This window comes from Nothobranchius furzeri, chromosome 4 (assembly GCF_043380555.1).
Source record: "Nothobranchius furzeri strain GRZ-AD chromosome 4, NfurGRZ-RIMD1, whole genome shotgun sequence".
Taxonomy (NCBI): domain Eukaryota; kingdom Metazoa; phylum Chordata; class Actinopteri; order Cyprinodontiformes; family Nothobranchiidae; genus Nothobranchius; species Nothobranchius furzeri.
Window position 1 is genome coordinate 5,096,080 of NC_091744.1, and position 18,774 is coordinate 5,114,853.

General features: G+C 40.6%; 1 protein-coding gene across 1 annotated transcript in view; it reads left to right on the plus strand.

Annotated features, from left to right (window-relative positions):
- cusr (Copper-only SOD repeat protein) overlaps positions 1-18,774 on the plus strand; it is a 38,653-nt gene that overhangs the window by 8,657 nt on the left and 11,222 nt on the right. The window contains exons 3-8 of the mRNA XM_054743589.2: positions 197-296; positions 2,697-2,771; positions 3,287-3,388; positions 6,397-6,529; positions 6,708-6,822; positions 10,326-10,450. Coding sequence (XP_054599564.1) covers positions 197-296; positions 2,697-2,771; positions 3,287-3,388; positions 6,397-6,529; positions 6,708-6,822; positions 10,326-10,450 — 650 coding nt within the window. The remainder of the gene's footprint in view (positions 1-196; positions 297-2,696; positions 2,772-3,286; positions 3,389-6,396; positions 6,530-6,707; positions 6,823-10,325; positions 10,451-18,774) is intronic.

Below are 18,774 nucleotides of genomic sequence, written 5' to 3' on the forward strand. Positions count from 1 at the left end.
AGATAGTAGAATGCTGGAGAACAGAGTAATGTTTCCTTTTGGGTTTGTTCATAATAGTCATAACATTCACCATTCCTAAAAGCTGACTCACTCAAAGGTTGTGACAGAGTAAATCCTCTGGGCCAATCCATCTGAGTTAGGTTGTGGTTTACTCATCCTGAGCTTGTCTCAAGGTGTTTGTGTGTTCCCTCCACAGATTGAGATGTGCAAACATCTTAGCAGAAAGAAACACCGATGGACAATGGACCATCGCCAAGGCTGTTTTCAGTGGTGCAGTGATGGGGACAGTCAGACTGGTAGGAACCACAACAAAGAACATGTTGGAGTCACCTACTTTGATGAATTCAGATACTTGTTGAACACTGAGAAAATATCTGGCGATGCATTTAAGCTTGCTTGTTTGTAAGAAAGTAAGTAAATGTTATTTATATAGCACTTATCACAGAAAGAGAATCACAAAAGTGCTTCACAGAGAACAACAAAATCTTACTCTTAAAATCAGAATGATCTTCAAAACAACTCAGAAATTAAAAACAGAAAATACAAAGTCATGAAAGTATTAAATGACCATAAATATCACTAAAAATATTCTAAATTTTAGTTCAAACTAAAAAAGATTTAGGTAAGAGCAGCTTTAAATAAAAGGGTCTTCGGCTGTCTTTTTAAAGATGTTGAGACTGTCAGTACTACTTAAGGATAAAGGAAGTATTCCAAAGTCAGAGTACAACAGCCTGGAAAGAGCGATCACCTCGACTTTTATATCTGGTCTTTGGAACTTCTTGAAGGTTCTGATTTGTGGATCTTAGGGCTTGGGTTGGAGCATAAGTCTTTAACAGTTCAGTAATATAGGGAGGAATGTGCATCTAGAGCCCTGAAAGTTATAGTCAGGATTCTAAGTAGTTGTAGGGAGCAGTAATCAAAAGCCTGATGGAGTAACAGCACTCAGAAGCCTAAATGCACCTGCCTTGATGAGCCTTTTAGAGGAAGCCACCAGGGCCCTGATTGGCTGGCTCCGTAACCAAGGGGAAGTGGCGGCAGGTGGAGCAATCCACTCCATTCTGCCACATCAGCCCTTGTGTTTGCTCTATTCTGGAGCCTTGCTGCAGAGTTCTGGACCAATTGAAGGTGTTCAAGGGCTTTTTTGTTAATATATGTGAAGAGTGTAATCTCAACGGGAGGAGATAAAGGCATGGATAATCATTTCAAGTTCATGTTTTGACACCAAACTTTGCAGTTTAGGGATATTTCTTAAGTGATGAAAACTGTTTTGGCCCAGTGTTTTTGAATGGCCTTCCAGAAATGGATAGGTCAAAAACAACACCCAAATTCCTCTAATTTGTCTTAATGGCAGAAGCAAAAAGACCAAGTTGTTGACTAATCAGAGAAACCGTGCTCTCAGAGGCAATGATCAGACATTCAGTCTTTTTAAGTTATCTTCTAGTCAGCTGGTGATAGCTGATAGATAATCTAGTAATGCAGAGAGTTTATAGAACACAGAATCCTTAAAGGAGCAGTCCAGCTGAATGTCATCTGCATGTAGGTGATAGGAAACATTATGAAACGAATCAATTATCTTACCATGAGGGAGTTTTTATAGTAGAAACAAGAGTGGACCCAAAACAGAGCATTGGGGTACCCCACAAAACAGATCGGTAGAATCTGACATGATTTGGTTTATGCAGACACTGTAATCTCTGTTAGAGTGGTACAATCGGAACCAGTCTAGAACAGTTCCAGAGAATTTTAAATAAGGCGTTTTAATCAACTGTGTCAAATGCTGCAGAAAGATCTAACAATACTTAGACTGTAAACTCTCCGTTGTCTGCAGCCATCATGATGTCACTGGACACTTTAAGCAAAGCCAGTTTTGTTTAAGTTGCACTTGAACTTTTTCAAACACACTGAAACACTTTTGAGATGTCCCAACAAGAAGCCCCTGTCTCACGTGATATTTATTCAAACACATAAACAAAGTGTTTCCTATGTTAAAGTGTTTAGAAAAATAAAGTGTTTCTTTTCAAAGAATGAAAACAAGTTATCACAATCTGGTATTATCTCTGTAGTAATAATTGTCTTTTTCCTGCCTGACCCCTTGTTAAAGTAAGGTTTCAGCCAAAGGGACACACACTATTAAACATCTTTATGTCAAGAGAATGAGGCAGAAATTGGTTTTCTTAGAAAAAAAAAGTCTTTCTTGTCAACGCTGAGCTGACACAAAAACATGACCAAAACAAGTATGCTTGCTGCATGCATACAGCATTGCCATCCTTCCAATTGTTATTGGAAGCAGGGAGGAGATTGTTAGCTTAGTTTAGCATCAATCTGTCTGCTGATGGTGAATACAGGCTCACTGAGGCTTACCAGAGAAACAGCTGTCTTTGTCAGCTGCACTCCAGAAACCCCACACTTGGTATTGCACTGCATCTAGAGCTTTAAAGAAACATCATTGAGAAATTGTTTTCAGTAAGAAATAATCAGTGGTTATTCAAGCTGGTGTCACACAGGCAAACTGAGACAGACTCACACAATGAGAGGAATAGCTTGAACGTTTGCATTACGCACTAATAGTCCAATTTAACTGGATGTTTAAGTTGAGCAACAAAGTCTTTTAGCTTAGTGGACATTTTTACCGTGAAAGTTTGACAGCAGTGTGTCAAAATGTTCACTCACATTTCATGATTTTTTTTCCCATCAAGCTTCAGCAAATGTTTCCTGATGGAAGCAGAGGTGATGTTACATTGGAGACGGATCTCAGTTCTGCAAATCCAAATGTAAGTATGTTATTTGCATAAAATACAACTTCAGTTGTTTAAATCTAAAGTTTTACAAAAATATCCCGGACAAGCCCCCATTTTGGTTAATGACAAAAATGTGCACCACACTTTTTGTGGTGAACAGCTCTATCATCAATAAATTGGTGATGCAGGATGTGCACATGGAACTTACATTGTTGTTTTTAGCAAGTTAAACCATTACTAAATACAACATAAACGACCAAAACCAAGCTAAAGGCAGCCAAGAGGCTCCTTCCACTAAATGATGGAAACAGTTACGTAGACTGAGAGGACTGGGCTTGAATGGAAACTATAACAAGTGACGGGGCGGTGGGTGGGGGGTGTCATCACAGTAGTAGAACACTTTGATCAGAAGCCTGGCAAAAACAGTTTGGAAACCACTCAGCAGGATGCTGAAAATGAAATGTATTCTTTACTCATGTGCCCAATATCAAAATATTCAGATTCAAACATATCTCTGCACACACCTATATTTGCTTTCCTGCTTACAGATAATCACTGCCTCTTTGTTCATTGCAACTGGCCGGGCAGATGTCAGCAACTTATGCAACCGAGTGGGAAGCACATTCAACCCTTTTAACATGACATCATCGGTGAGACCAGTTTCATGTAATTTTTCTTTTAAATAGCTTGTTTATGCATCACTTGATGAAAATCTCCAGCTTGAGCAGAAATAGCGTCTGTTAGAATTATTCCACAAGTTCTTGCCAAGTGACAAATTTGGCTTTTAGAGTGTATTTCTAGGTATATAGTGTTACCACAACAGTAACTTCCTGTATGACCCTAGTTTACGTCAATAAGCAACAGGATAACCTGAAAGCAGCCAAGACCAAAATGGATTTCTGTGAAACAGGTCCAGCCTCCAAAATCATGTGGAAGTTGATTCAAACATTTTTTATTACCTTTTCCGTAGTTGTCATTGTCAGGTTTGCCCATGGATTTCTGTTTTGAGTGAGTCTTTAAAGTACAACTCCAACAATGCTTTTCTCTGAGAAACAGGATTTAGTAACTTTTGAACAGAAATACTTGCAAAAAGGATTCCTTTATAGAGCAAGAAGAGTTGCAGTGCAAATTGTGATTGCTATAGGGAGCCTAAGTCTCCACCCTTTCCGATCGGCTCATGGGTCCCCAGAAGAACATTAAAAAGAATGCAAGTCAATTAGGCTAAAAACACTATTTTCTAATCCGCTTAGCCTTACGCCCTGGATCGCACTTATGTTGTACTGCAATTTAACTGAAAAGTAATGATGGGTGTTTCGACCACACCAGTCACGTACGTAGAGATTTATCAGCTTGTAAAAGTTTGTAATTAGCATGACTACACACCAGAAATAGGCACGTCACATATGTGACGTCACCACATAATCTCCTCTCCCCTAACGTAGCTGCTACTAACAGAATCACCAGATTTATGGTGGTTCTTTCCTCCTGTGGGAAGTTTGATGAACTTACAGCCATTTTCACTCAGTTGTTTTCCAAGTCTGGTTTGATGACGTCACTTTCGTGAAGCGCATTTGTAGTCCTGGACTGGATTTTCACACAAAACCTAAAATAGCGTTTCCCCCGGTTTGAGAATAAGTGCATTCTTGGTATCAAAATGTGTCTTTTAAATTCATGGACATTATATGTGAAATCCATGGCACAAAACAAGTGGAATTAGAAAAAAGTGTTTTTAGCCTCGTTGACTTGCATTGATTTTTTCTGTCTTCCGGGGACCCATGGTCTGAAAGTAGATGGGTGTGACTTAGGCTCCCAACCTCAAAACACACACACACACACACACACACACACACACACACACACACACACACACACACACACACACAAAGTCAGGGGAGGTCACAGCAAGCCAAAAGACACTTTTTAAAAATAAACTGACAAATAAAAGATGTCATCTAAATATTTATGTACAACACGGATAAAGTGTGGCATGATGCATAATATGGAAATGAGAATAATAATGACAAGATACAGAACAGTAATTTTAAAGGCGTGCAACACTGAAAACCCATTTTTTAATGATTGTTTTTGATTAGAATCAGTCACTGAGTTTTTCATGCAGGCTGAACATGGAAATAGTCTCCTACACCTACCTCCTGCATTAGCTTCTGATAGAAATTAGATGGTGAAACTCTAGGATTTGAAAAGCCTGACAGATCTACATCACACTGTCGCTTAAGATTTATGGACTCACCAGATCTTAACTCACTACGTTTGAATTTCCAGACTATTATGAGCTAACCGTTAGCATTAGCAACCTCACCACATGGCAGAAGCTCTTCCAGGCTTGGGTTATTTGTGGAGATAAAACATCAGCGTTGCAAGTGAGTGGCAGAGTCGCGTTGCTGTTATCCAATCCAAGGCGAGATGTCCAAATATTAGAAAGTAATAGAAGCTCATCTGTGATGTGGGTCACTACAAGTGGAAATTGCCTCTTTTTGCCCATCAGCCAAGGCCAACATTAGAAACCTGGGAGTTATTTTTGATCCGGTTTTAAGTTTAGACTCACACGTCAAAACCATCCCCTGCTCTTGTTTCTTCCAACTGAGAAACATTTCCAAAGTCCGTAAACTGGTTTCTACTGCAGATCTGGAAAAAATCATCCATGCCTTTGTGTCATCACGCTTAGACTACTGTAACGCTCTTTTTACTGGTCTCAGCAAATCCTCCCTCTCACGCCTTCAAGCCATGCAAAATGCAGCAGCCAGACTCCTAACCAAATCCAGCAGACGAGCTCACATCACCCCAGTTTTACAGTCCCTCCACTGGCTCCCGGTAGAATATAGAATTCAGTTTAAAGTTTTAGTCCTGACCTATAGAGCTCTTAACAACCAGGCTCCAAACTATTTATCTGAGCTTTTATCCCCACACACCACTTCACGGAACCTCCGATCCACATCTGAAAACCTCCTGGCTGTTCCTCGAACCAGACTAAAAACCAAAGGGGACAGGGCCTTTCAGTCTATTGCCCCCCGACTTTGGAACAGTCTGCCTTTAAATCTCCGTCTCTTGAAATCTGTAGAAGTCTTCAAAAAACATCTTAAAACTCACCTTTTCATCCAGGCTTTCCCCCGCTAAATATTCTAAAAGATGGCTTTGTTCTTGTTCACACCTTCACTTTGTTTTTACTCCTGATTTTGGTTACTATTGTTGTCACTGCTATTGTGTTTATGATGTTTTTATTGGTTTGAGGTATTTGCCCTGATTTTACTCATGTTGTACAGCGCTTTGTGATTTATATCTGTGAAAGGTGCTATATAAATAAACTTTACTTACTTACTTACTAGTTTCCTGGAAATGGTGCACCGGCATATTCCCCCACAAAGAACAACTTACAAGACATTCATTCCTACTAGAGACCACTGCAAATGTACTGATTAAATAAGCGAATCACACTTTTAAAAATCAGTAGAAGTACAAGTAAAAGAAAACAAAACTACCTCCACAGTTATGGCTGTCATGTTGCAGTTTTTCCAAACACATTGAGTGTTCATGAACACACCTTCCTTTTAAAAGATTAACATAGGGCTGCTGTCGGCCACTGTCTATGTATTGTGTGTGTTGCATGTTGACGCTTTAACTTTTTCTATTCTACTTTCAGAGCTCTAGCTGCTCATTGGTAAACCAGTTGGGTTGTGTGATGGGGGATGTATCAGCCAGACAAGGCAACGTCAGCCTGGTTGGGAGGGAGCTCTACACTGACTCAGTCATTCAGCTTTCTGGAGACAACACAGGTGACTCTAAAGGAATTATATCTCTGTTTAAACTGTAAAGGTGTAACCAGTCTTTTTGGTTTAGCATTTCCCAGCAATAAACATTTTAGTGCCTTCTAATTTCCTCTTTATCACATCTGCCACTTTGAATGACTTTGACTTTATGGGAGCTCGTGGCTGACAGTGTGTGTGTTTTCAGTTGTCTACAGATCTCTTGTGCTGAGGAGTGGAGGCAGCATCCTTGCGTGTGCAGACATCCTCCCAGAGTCTCAGTCAGCAACACAGACCTTTCCCAATGTTAATGCTTTTAGCCGGTGAGTTAGGAAATACACACTGATTCATTTTTATCTTGACCTTGGCCTCCATGTACAATCCTTAAACACATATAAACTTGTAACCATACAAAAATCAGCACCAAGTGACTCTGTTTAAGATTTAAAGATGCAGGGTCTTCAAGATTTTGTTAAAGCATCCTTCGTGTGCTGTTTCACACAGTTCTTGCAATCTGGATCTCTTTGGAGTAACACATTCAAGCCTTGACTCCTTTAACTCCGTGGCAGTTACATGATAAAGTGTAGTCAGTGTCACACGTTTTTACAAACAAATGCTTTAAAAACTCTTGTAGACATTCGGACTCAAATGAGTGTTTCTCCACATTTCAGTTTCATTTGCCGTTTTTAAATTTTGGAAAGTTTTAAACTCAAGTGTTCACATTTTATTCCTACTTAATGAAAACTACAATACAGGTGTCACATTATAAAGCTGGTTACTGTATTGGTTCCTCTTGCTACGCAATTGAAGCAAAACAAAATGAAGAGAAAAATCAAATTCAAATTATGTCAAGATTTTAACGGCTGAATTCAAGTCAAGTCTTTGGAGAGCATGTCCAAGTCCGGCAGATCATCGGGGAGTGTCCTATTCATTCTCGTGTTTCTGAGTGCAAGTCAAATTCAAGTTTCAGGTCTTTGGAGGAAGAGTCTAACTCCTGTTTAAAGTCTTAGGAGGAAAAGTTTAAGTGAAGTTTCAAGTCTTCAGAAGAAGAGTCTAAGTCAAGATTCAAGTGTTTGGGGGACGTGTCTAAGTCAAGTCTCAGGTCTTTGGGTAGAAAGATGAAAGTATTGCTTTTAAAATTCAAAGTAGTACATGGTACTGTTCCTGGGTATTTAAATGAGCTGGTAAATCGTGTATCTTGCCATGGTTTTGAGATCTCTGGGCACTGGACTTCTGGCTGTTCCGAGTGCACCAGCAGTTTGGAGGAGCTTCCCTCTGACCATCAGGCAAGCAATGACTGTTGACGTTTTTAAAGCAAAGCTGAAGAAACACTAATGTATTTACACATCTAATGGTTCATCATGTTTTTCTCTTGAGGTCATTTTTACACTTTAGGTAACACCTATTTTATTCTGGAGTGGACTATGTACACATTTATCTGTAATGTTAATTCTATTAAATGTTCGTTTTCTATGTAATACATGATTTTATGATTGATCCTGGCAGTTGTGCAGCACTTTGATTGGAAAGCACTTAATACATACATTATATTATTATTAGAAAGCCCCAGGAGTGCACAACCCAGTGCCTCGAGTCCCTACCCAGGGTGTGTCGGTTCTTTTTCCTTCTCCAACAAACCTGATTTTAATTAGTGTGTGATTAACAGGCTTCTTCAGAGTTTGATGGCTTACTGAACAGGTAATTAAGTAACTTAGCCAGGTGTGTTGAAACAGGGAAATGACTAAAACTTGCTGGATAAGGTGTTCTCAAGGAGGCCTAAGTCAAGTCTCAGGTTTTTAGAGGGCAAATTCAAGTCACATTTCAAGTAAGTGTTCAAGTCAAAGGCCTAGTCCACACGTAGCCGGGGTTTTTTAAAAACGAATATCCGCCCCTCCAAAAACTTGCATCCACACCACCGCGTTTTAAAAACAAACTCTATCCACACGTACCCGGATAAATACGTTGTTAAGGACATGCCAGACCTGTAGGCGGCAGTACTTCCCCCGTTCTTAACCTCGTCCTTCGTCTGTGGTCTTCCGCAAGGAGCAGTAATTTCGCTTGCAAAAACCAACAAGCAGAAAGCGCTTGGACAATTGATGGATCAGGTAGTGACAGAGCTTAGCTCTGAAGGCTTCCATGATGCCGGCTAGTGTAAACACAGGTCGCGCACGTGATGTCAGCATTTTTTTGCTGCGGAAAGTGACGCTGCGGACCTTAAAACTCCAGTTTTGTCCGTCCACACGCAGACACCCAAAACGGAGAAAACGCAGATCTTCACTTTGGCCGGAGTTTTTAAAAAGATCCGTTTTTGTGTGGATGACAGGCCAAAACGTAGAAAAATATCTACGTTTTGGCAGATCCCCGGCTACGTGTGGACAGGGCCTCAGTCATGCTTAGGGAGATTCCAGTCAAGCCTAAAGTCTTTGGGGACAAGTATTTAGAGAATCAGTCCAAGTCATTATTCAAGTCTTAAGTGGCAGAGTACAAGTCAAGTATTTTGATTGAGATTTTAAGTCATGTCTCAAGTCTTTGGAGGGCAAGAACAAGTCAAGTTTTAAAGTGATTAAAATGAAAGTCCAAGTCTCACATTTTGGAGGGTCAAGTCCAAATTAAAGTTTAAGTGTTTGGAGAGTGAGTCCAAGTCAATTCTCAAGCATTTGTTTTTGAAATTTAAGTGATACTTAAGTCCAAATCTCGGACTCCTATCCCCATCTCTGGTTTCTGACCAGTCACCTATCACTGCCAAAGGTAAGAACACGTTCCCTGCAACCATGAACAGGAACACACGAGTTTAGAAAAAAGGTGGGTTGTCATACAAAGAATGGCATGAATACTTTCTCAATAACTCGTGTCTCTGGCAGGGGTGGACTGGGACCAAAATTCGGCCCTGGCATTTTTACGAAAAGTCGGCTCTCCCCATTGGGAGAGCGGTGGGGGTGGGGGGTGTTGCCACCCCCAGACTCGTCTCTAGGCTGAATGTGAGATCTACCATGGACTGTTAAATTACAAGCAGGGCCAGACCGCTGCGACTGGGAGCCCTGGCCTTCCAGATCAGCTCATTCTCCACGGGCGGAGATAAGCGGGACATTAGCTACATGCTAGCGCGGTAAAACACCTCCTACGTCATCGCTCTACCGTGTTTTTATTGCTACAAACGCCTGGAAAAACTCTGTTAGCTTCGGGTTACCGTGTAGCTGATGTTCTGCAGACCAACTATGGTGTTGGCCCAAGCTGGGCAAGTAGGCTACTTGGCTAAGCAGCCCACCGGAACAGTGCCAGAATGCCAGATAGGCCAGTCCACCCCTGGTCTCCAAAATGAGTTCTCAGCAATTCTTAAAGAATGTTTCTTTTCTTCCTGGAAGGAAAATAAGACTGAGATCTCATAATATATTCATTATTAATATTTTCTCCCTTTTATCGTTCCACTTTCACCTCTGATCCATACAATCTTCTATCCGTCACACAGAGGAATGAGAATGAGCTGCTGGTGTAGGTTTGGGAACACATCTGCACTGTCACACTAAACAGAATCAAAACAGCATCTTATCTCTGTGATGATTAGCAGCGCATACCATGTGACCAGTCATGAATGACAGACAAGGATCAGACCTTAGTGGACAGCCTGTAGAGTTTAGAGACAGGCAGAAAGCACATGTTTGAAGATGCATTTAGTAGACGGTGGCTACTTGAAAATGCATTTCTATAAATATCAATTTTAGGTTAAGCTGCTGCTAAAATTGCAACTTGTAGCTGCAACTTTGTCTTAATTTGATACAAATGCATCATCCTATAAAAATAAACCCCCTTTTTTTCCACTTTTGTCCAGATATGATTTCCGTAACAGGGTTGCAAGTGTTTTGGGGGCAGACATAGCAAGAGTCACCATCTTGCCAGGCTCTCCCCTCTCTGCATCCAACAGCCAGTGTCAGCAGGTCACCTACATGATTTCTGGTAAGGTAGAAATGTAGCCAACTGACTTTGAACACATCATGTTCTTTCTTTTTCATTAAAAAAAATGAATAAATCTAAGAAAATAAATGCCATTGTACATTTCTCCTTCTCGGTTTAATCTGATTATGGCTTGATGAAATCATCAAACAGGTGTTGAACCTTGTGAAGTGGCTGAAAGTAAAGTAGAAGAGAAACGGTTGTTTTTGATCATTATGAACTTAAGGGTACAAGTTTGATCATCAAAGTCATTAAAACATTTAAAGAAGCTGCATCTGTTGTGGTTTTGCTACTGCATGTCATAGTTTTTAAGGTTACGTTTTGTGACTGCTCTTTGCTGGGGTTGACCGTTATGTCAAAGTGTCACGAGAAGTCAAGAATTCCTTTTCCAAGCTTTGTTCAAACCTGAATCACATGTAGCAGAATCAGGCATCCATCTTATTTATTTTTCAACGAGGAGTAGCAAACGGGGAGGCGGTACTACTTTTATTAGTTCATCAATACTTTCTGCCAAACCTGTTTTATTTGATCATTTTACCACTTTTGAATATACAGCAGCAGTTTTTAGCTCTCCTCAGGTTTTATGTGTCACCGTTTATCAGCCTCCTAAACAAAGTACCATTTTTATTCAAGAATTTTTAGAGTTTTTATCAATCCTGCACAACTCCTTTGAAAGGATCATTTTAGCCAGTGATTTTAATCTACATATAGATAATCCTTCTGATCCTTTTTCAAAGGAGTTTTTAAACATTCTGATTTACATGGATTTAAGTCAACATGTCACACAGCCAACTCACAACAGAGGACACACCCTGGACTTGGTCATCACCCATGGCCTGTTCACCTGTGAGTCCTCTGTTGTTGACGTGGCTGTCTCTGACCACTACTGTGTGTTTTTTTGGCATCTCCAGTTTAATCCAGCTGGAACCCTCTGTGAGAACTGTAAGGAAGCGTCTTCTCACCCCTGAAGTCGCTGCTGGTTTTCTTGAAGTTTTTAGAAAGATCCCTCCCACTTTGGTAACTGCCTCCTGTGATTTTACTGTCAATGATTTTAACAGTAGACTGAAATCCGCTCTGGACCTGCTCGCTCCACTTAAAATAAAAAATCTATATATTTTTTTTATTTTTTATTTTATTCAAAATAAAAACAAATAAAGCAAATAAACAATAAGAAATACATAACAAATAATCAAATCTAAACGAAAAGGAGCAGAATGAAGAAAAACGTCTTATAAATTCTGCCCCCTTTTCCAGAAGAAATAATCAATTTATATGCAATTTCCATTCGTCAAACACACATACAGAATCATTTTAAACTTTTTCCTGTTCTAAATTCCAGTGCGATCATGCTCATTGATTTAATTAACATTTTCATAATTATTTAGTACACTCAGTTTGGTACATTTTTTTAATATATTAAATGACAGTTTTTTTCATTTCCCTTTTAAGGTTATTCCATAATTTAACACCATTTACAGATATATTCCATTCCTTAATTTTTGTTCTAAATCTAGGTGTTTTTTTTTTGAAAAGCACTTAATAAATTAAATAAAATAAAATTTGATTGATTGATTGATTGATTGGTTGATTGATCTTATCTCACTTCTTCTTATCCTCTACTGCTCTCTAGTGGTAGACACAACACTTGTCTCCATGTCTCCCTCTCCCCTGGGGAGTGCCACAGGGATCTGTGCTTGGGGCTCTCCTGGTTTGCATTTACATTCTTCCTTACATCCTGGGTTCTATCCTGAGGAAACATGGCCTGGACTACCATCTCTATGTGGATGATTGTCCAGACCTACCTGGCTTTGAACCAACTAGGTGCTCTCTCACTTCTGGACCAATGTTTGGCTGAAGTGAGGGACTGGCTGGCTGACTACTTTCTGAAGCTGAAGGACTCCCAAATCTGAGGCAATCCTCATGGCCCCAAAAGACACCACACTCACTCTCTGATTTGGATACTCTCCCAACCTAGGGGTCAAACTAGATGTCCACCTTCTGATGGTCCCTCAGATTAATGCAGTGACCAGATCTTGTTTTTTCCAGCTGCACTGACTGGTTTGCTTAACACCAAACCTGAAACTGGCACATCTGGAATCTGTATTTCATACTTTTATCATTTCCCACTTGGATTATGCAAATTCCATCTTATTTGGCATACCAGCCTCTGCTGTTAACAGGCTCCAAAACACAGCAGCCAGGTTCTTGACCAACACCTCTAGACCTGATCATATCACCCCTGTGCTGTTGCATCTCCATTGGCTACCCATAAACGTCATGGTGACTTTCAAGATTCTGATCTTTGTTTTTAAGGCCTTGAATGTTCTGGCACCAGCTTACCTGTCTGACCTGGCAGTTAGTTAAGTGCCAAACTGGGGGATTGAGGTCTGCCGATCATTTGCTGATTCACGTTTCCACCATGAAATATAAAACACGGGAGGAGCTTTGGTGTATGCTGCTCCGTTCCTCTGGAATGCTCTTCCTCTCTCTATGAGGCGGGTACCATCCCTCCTCCGTACGAGTCATTGCGTACGAGGCATACTTTTATTACCTGGTGTTTCCAAACCCCTGACTTTTTATTATTATGCATTCTTTTTGGTGACTGTGATCATCTTCTTTGCTATATATTGTTACTATTGACAGTGTTTTTGCTTTTAATATTGTTTTAATTTTTATCCATACAGCACTTTGGTCAGCTTCCATGCTGTTTTTAAATGTGCGCTATAAATAAACTTGGCATGGTATGCTATGGTTGAGCTGTATAACCTTGCAGGTGTGTGTCAAGTCACGATGCCCGCTCATTTTTCCGTTATCTAACGTGTCCTTGTTTGAACCAGAGAACACTTATTCTCCATCTCAACTGTCAACAAATAAAGGAGAATGACAGTATAAAGGATCTTATCACAAACCAACACAGTGGACAAAAACAAGTTGTATTCAAGATGTATTAATGAATAAAATAAGAATTTTTAATGTGATTTCACTTTCTTTTATTAGATTTTGTGTTTTAGCTCTTAAAAATGGCTCTTCCACCACCAAGTTAAGCAAGGTTCTGTCACGATACGAGGTTTGTAGGACCCAAAATGCTGTACCCAGGATGACACGAGGCAGAGATGACGAATAAGAAAAAAATCCTTTATTTTAAGGAGAGCAAAAATAAGTCCAAAGGCTGGGAGCCAAAATCCAGATAACAATCTGGAAAACCAAAACCCTAGAGAACACGAGAAGACCAAAAACCCAAATAATCCAAGACGAGACACGAGACTGACAGAATACAAACAATGGACCGACAAGACACTGAGACAAGACAGGGCTTATATACGCTGGGGCGTAATGGGAGGGTGATGAGCTGCAGGTGTGAGGGGAGAGAACCAGGTGAAAGTGATAACTAATCAGGGAGGAGGAGCAGGAGAGGACACCAGACCTAACTGGGAAAGGACACACACACACACACACACACACACACACACACACACACATACACACACACACACACACACACACACACACACACACACACACACACACACACACACACACACACACACACACACCCCTAGCTAGAGGAGGGCATACACACACACACACTCACACTCACACACACACACCCCTAGCTAGAGGAGGACACACACACACACACACACACACACACACACACACACACACACCTAGCTGGAGGAGGACATAAACACACACACCTAGCTGGAGGAGGGCATAAGCACACACACACACACACACACACACACACACACACACACACACACACACACACCTAGCTGGAGGAACCTAGCTGGAGGAGGACATAAACACCCCCCCCCCCCCCCCCCACACACACACACACACCTAGCTGGAGGAGGGCATAAGCACACACACACACACACACACACACACACACACACACACATACATGTAGATATGGTTTATGAAGCCACTATGACATTTTGGTGGTTTATGAGGACACACCTTTCCCTGCATCTGGTGAACACGAAAAATCTGTCAAAAATTTTGATTTTACCCATAGAAGAAAAGTCTCACTTCAAAATTAAGAAAAACATATCAGAACATACATACATTTCACATATGAATTTCCACAGGCTTATGAGGACTTGACAACCTGGTGGTTTATGGAGACAATTAGGGTTTATGAGGTCTGTTTACAAAAATATACAATTCTGACTGTTTCATGGTTTAAGGAGACATTTAAACATTATGAGACCAGTATACACATTTATATATAATATTCAAAATATCAAGGAATCAAAGAGGAAATAGAGGTTTTTTGGGGGAGTCAAGGCCTCAGAAGTACCATTGGTTAATCGAGCACTTAGGCCTGTGACCATTTAACTTGGAGAGAGATGGGCATATTCCAGGATAAACTTCAGAAATCTTTATTCAGAAGAGTGCATAGATAAAGCTAACATTTCTACTAATGTTTCTGTTCAGAAACCGCAACCTAATGCTACCTAAAACTCAGTTTTTGTTTGTCTTAGTTGACCTATGTCCTGTCGGTGGTACATCACATGTAGGGGTGTCTTTCCACAATAGTATTTCCAGCACCTGCTCCTCTGTTTGCCCATGTCTGTAGCCACGTTTACATGCGCATATTTAATCGGATTGAATGCCCATTCAGATTGAAAATTCTGCATGTAAACATGTCAATCAGAATATTCTGATCCGATTCGGCCCGATCGGATTGAAATTTCAATCCGATTGAGAGAGGTGGTTTATTCCGTTCTTCATTCCGATTGACGTGCATGTGCACAGCCATTCGGATTGTTGGGGTAAAACAATGCCCACTGCGCATGTGTGCAACAGCCAGCGGGCCTCTCCGCTGTCATTTGGACTGCCTGACTTCAAAAATGACGGTGTAATTAACAAGCGGCGGCTTTTAAATCCGACAACAAGCCGTCCCGTTTCAGTAATATTTAATTCAGAACTTGCATTTTGTGGAAGTAAAATAAAAATCTGATTATTGCACAAATCATTCGACAAAGATGTTCAAATCTTTACTGGAAATACGCAGGTTTATCGTGGGGGTTGCAGCGCACGGATCCCCGTTTCTGTCAGCTTTGAACACAGCAGCTTCTGCAGATGGTGATGGAGACACGCTTGTAAAGAACACAGGATAATCTGGGTTTTACAGACCTGATTGGAGGCTGATGTTGGGTAGGAAAACGTCCTCGGTTAAATACTCTGGACGACAGTAAAGTCCGTGTTCGTTAAAAGCACGTAAACGCAGATGACCTGAGATGCGGTTCGTTAATGATGAACACAGGCTTCTAAACTTTCTGAACATCTTCTGTTATTTTGTTTGAACAGATTTTTCTCAACAGTTTCAGCTGATCGTCACATGTTATTAATAATAAGCCACAACAGAGCTCAGTAATAAAACATGAGGCTAACCCCCCCCCCCCACCCCCCACCCCCGCTCTGTGCCGCAGCGCAGCGCAACAGCTGTCAATTCAGACCTGCGGACCAGCTGATCAAGAGGCAGACATAACCCTCCCTTATTTTAATCAACAATAAAATGCAGCAAAGCATATATCTGCAGTTATTCACTGAAGAAAACGTAACTTCTATGAGCTAAATAAAAATATTAAATTGAATAAATGGATCAGGAAAGCAGGAAGAATAGTTATTTCTGTTTTTACATTTTTCTTTTCGTTTCATGGCGTTTGTTTACAATTTTTCTTTCGTGAAAGGCAACTCTGCGCATGCTCAACCTATTTAATCGGATTAAATGCTTGGTGCATATGTACGCACGGCATGATCGGATCATTTCAGTTCGTGTCCATGTGAACAGAGATTCGGAAATTCCGATCAACCAAGATTTCAATCGGATTGAGGAAATTAGGCACATGAAAACGCAGCTTGTGACATTCACTGAGCATGTCATCTGTAGAGGTCTTATCCTTGATGGTACTTAAAGACCTTGGCTGTTTTATCTTGGATCATAGCTCTCACACTAGCTAGTCCTCTGACTCCTTCCTTACTGCTAGCATACCGTTTCAGGGTGCTGGATTTGGGGTGTAATGGTCCATGCATGGTTAGGAGCTTTTGTGTCTTAACATCTGTGGTCTGTATTTTTTCCTTTTGGCCAGCTCATTATTCCTGACAGATATCTGATTACTAGCAGGGCATAGCTGTTTATTTCCCAAATCTTGTTCTTGCCCTTGAGCTGATTTCTTAGTGCTCTCCTTATTTGTTTTAAGTATTTGGTTGTGGCTTATTTCCTTGCAGCCTCATCGAGGTTGCCATTTGCTTGCTGGACACCAAGGAATTTGTAGCTGTCCTCAAGGTCTGACTTTTTTCCTTCTGGGAGTGAGACCCCTCCTGTATCTATTATCTTCTCTTACTTTGTCAACATTCGACCACACTTCTCAAGTCCAGATGACATTCCAATATCAATGCTGTAGATCCTGGTGGTTTGGATCAGTGAGTCAATGTCTCGCTCGGTCTTGATATACAGTTTTATGTCATCTATGTAGAGGAGGTGGCTAATTGTGGTTCAATTTTTGAGTGAGTATCTCAGATTTATTTATGGGACAATAACTTTATTTAAAGGATATCAGGATTGGATAGGATAGCTTGTTGATGGCTTGTTGTGTAAAAAAGGCAGCTAGGGGCTCACAGAGTGTACAAACCTTGTCAAGTTAACACTCAACACAGCTACAAGGACTAAACAAGAAAGTCATACTGACATATGACCTTTTCTTGTAGAAGTTATTAAAAACATGAATGCATGCAAGGGGCCCTAAAGCAAAATTAAGACTTTAATTACCAACAATTTGCAAACATTTCTTTGAGAGACTGTAACATCTGTTGTGTTTAATTTGGTGAAAATCAGTGTGTATGATGAAATTACAGCCAATTGTAAGGCCACGGCTTGCCATCCAATTTTGCCGTCTCACCACAACCCCATTCTCTCTTGAAATATCTCAGTACTGAATGCTGCATTACACCAGCATGTCTTCTGACATTGGGCAGTGTCTCATGTTGATTCTATACAAAGGGTCAAAGTTGGACCTTTTAGAGTAAAACAATAAACTTCCTGTTGTCAGGGGTAGTGGCTTTGGTGATGGCAGGAAATGACACTGTCATTGTCTTGAGATTTGACATGACACTAAGTTGGATATAGCTCTGATCATGTGTCTGCAAGTTAATAAAGCAAGAACTTTAATGTAAAAAGATCAATATTTGAGACTAAGCCCGAACTACACCATTAGTCCTTTTGAAAACTATTTAGACAACTTTTGATTCCCAATGGCTTATCAATTTTAGGTCATAGGCCTAAAGCCCTAGGACAAGTTAGTTAAAATATAATATGTGATAAAATGACAAAATGGTATGAGGCCAGAACAGTCTCAATAAGAATTAAGTCACACAACGTTTTCCACAAATGCACACGCTAATTCTGAAGTTCACACTCTGTGGTTCACAAATATAATTTGTAAGAACACTTGTAATATAAACTCACAGATCATACGAATTGCTGAATGCGCATTTACGAACAGCTTCTCATTTGTGAACCTTTCTGCGTTTGTGAGTGAAATTTGTGTGGTGCATTCACGAACAGCTTCTCATTTGTGAACCTTCCTGCATTCGTGAGAGAAATCGGTGTGCTGAATTTTGAGACCCTCCTAACGTCGCAGATCAACAAACGTCACCATTGGCTAATGAATCTGTCAATCAAATATATGATTCTGCCAGGGCTGTTCGCTTTCAGCCAATCATATGGCTCCTTATATTACGGAACAGATCTGCTGTGCGCATAGTCGGACACAATTCCCTACATCACGTGTAGCTCGGGGGTGACGATGGCTGAAGATATCACGTTAGCGTTCACACTTGTTTAATTTTCCATTTTAATTCTGGTGCCTGTTAGCAGCTGAAACACATCCTCACGTGCTTGTGGATATCATATATTGTATATGGAGACATGACTGTAATAATAAGTAAAGGTTATCAGCTGTAGGTTTAGTGTGCTCATAGAAGACGTGACAAAAGAACACAAATCACATTTCTCTTTATGGCCTATATAGTTGTCATCATCAACGTTACATGATTTACAGAATACATGTGACCAACTAACATTTCATGTTCTACCACCGGATGTTTGGATCAAAATATGAACCAATCAGATCTTAGATCAGGTGAGAGCCAGGCGTTTCCCGTCATGCCCTGGGTTTTGCAGTCGAGGGAGAGCAACTGCAGCGCCTTGCTCCAAAATCTGCGGCCACCTTGATCTCACAAGGTTATCGTTGCCTACGATAGAGATAGAGCAAGTCGGCGTCAAGTCGGACACAAATCTAACCGGCAAGCACTGC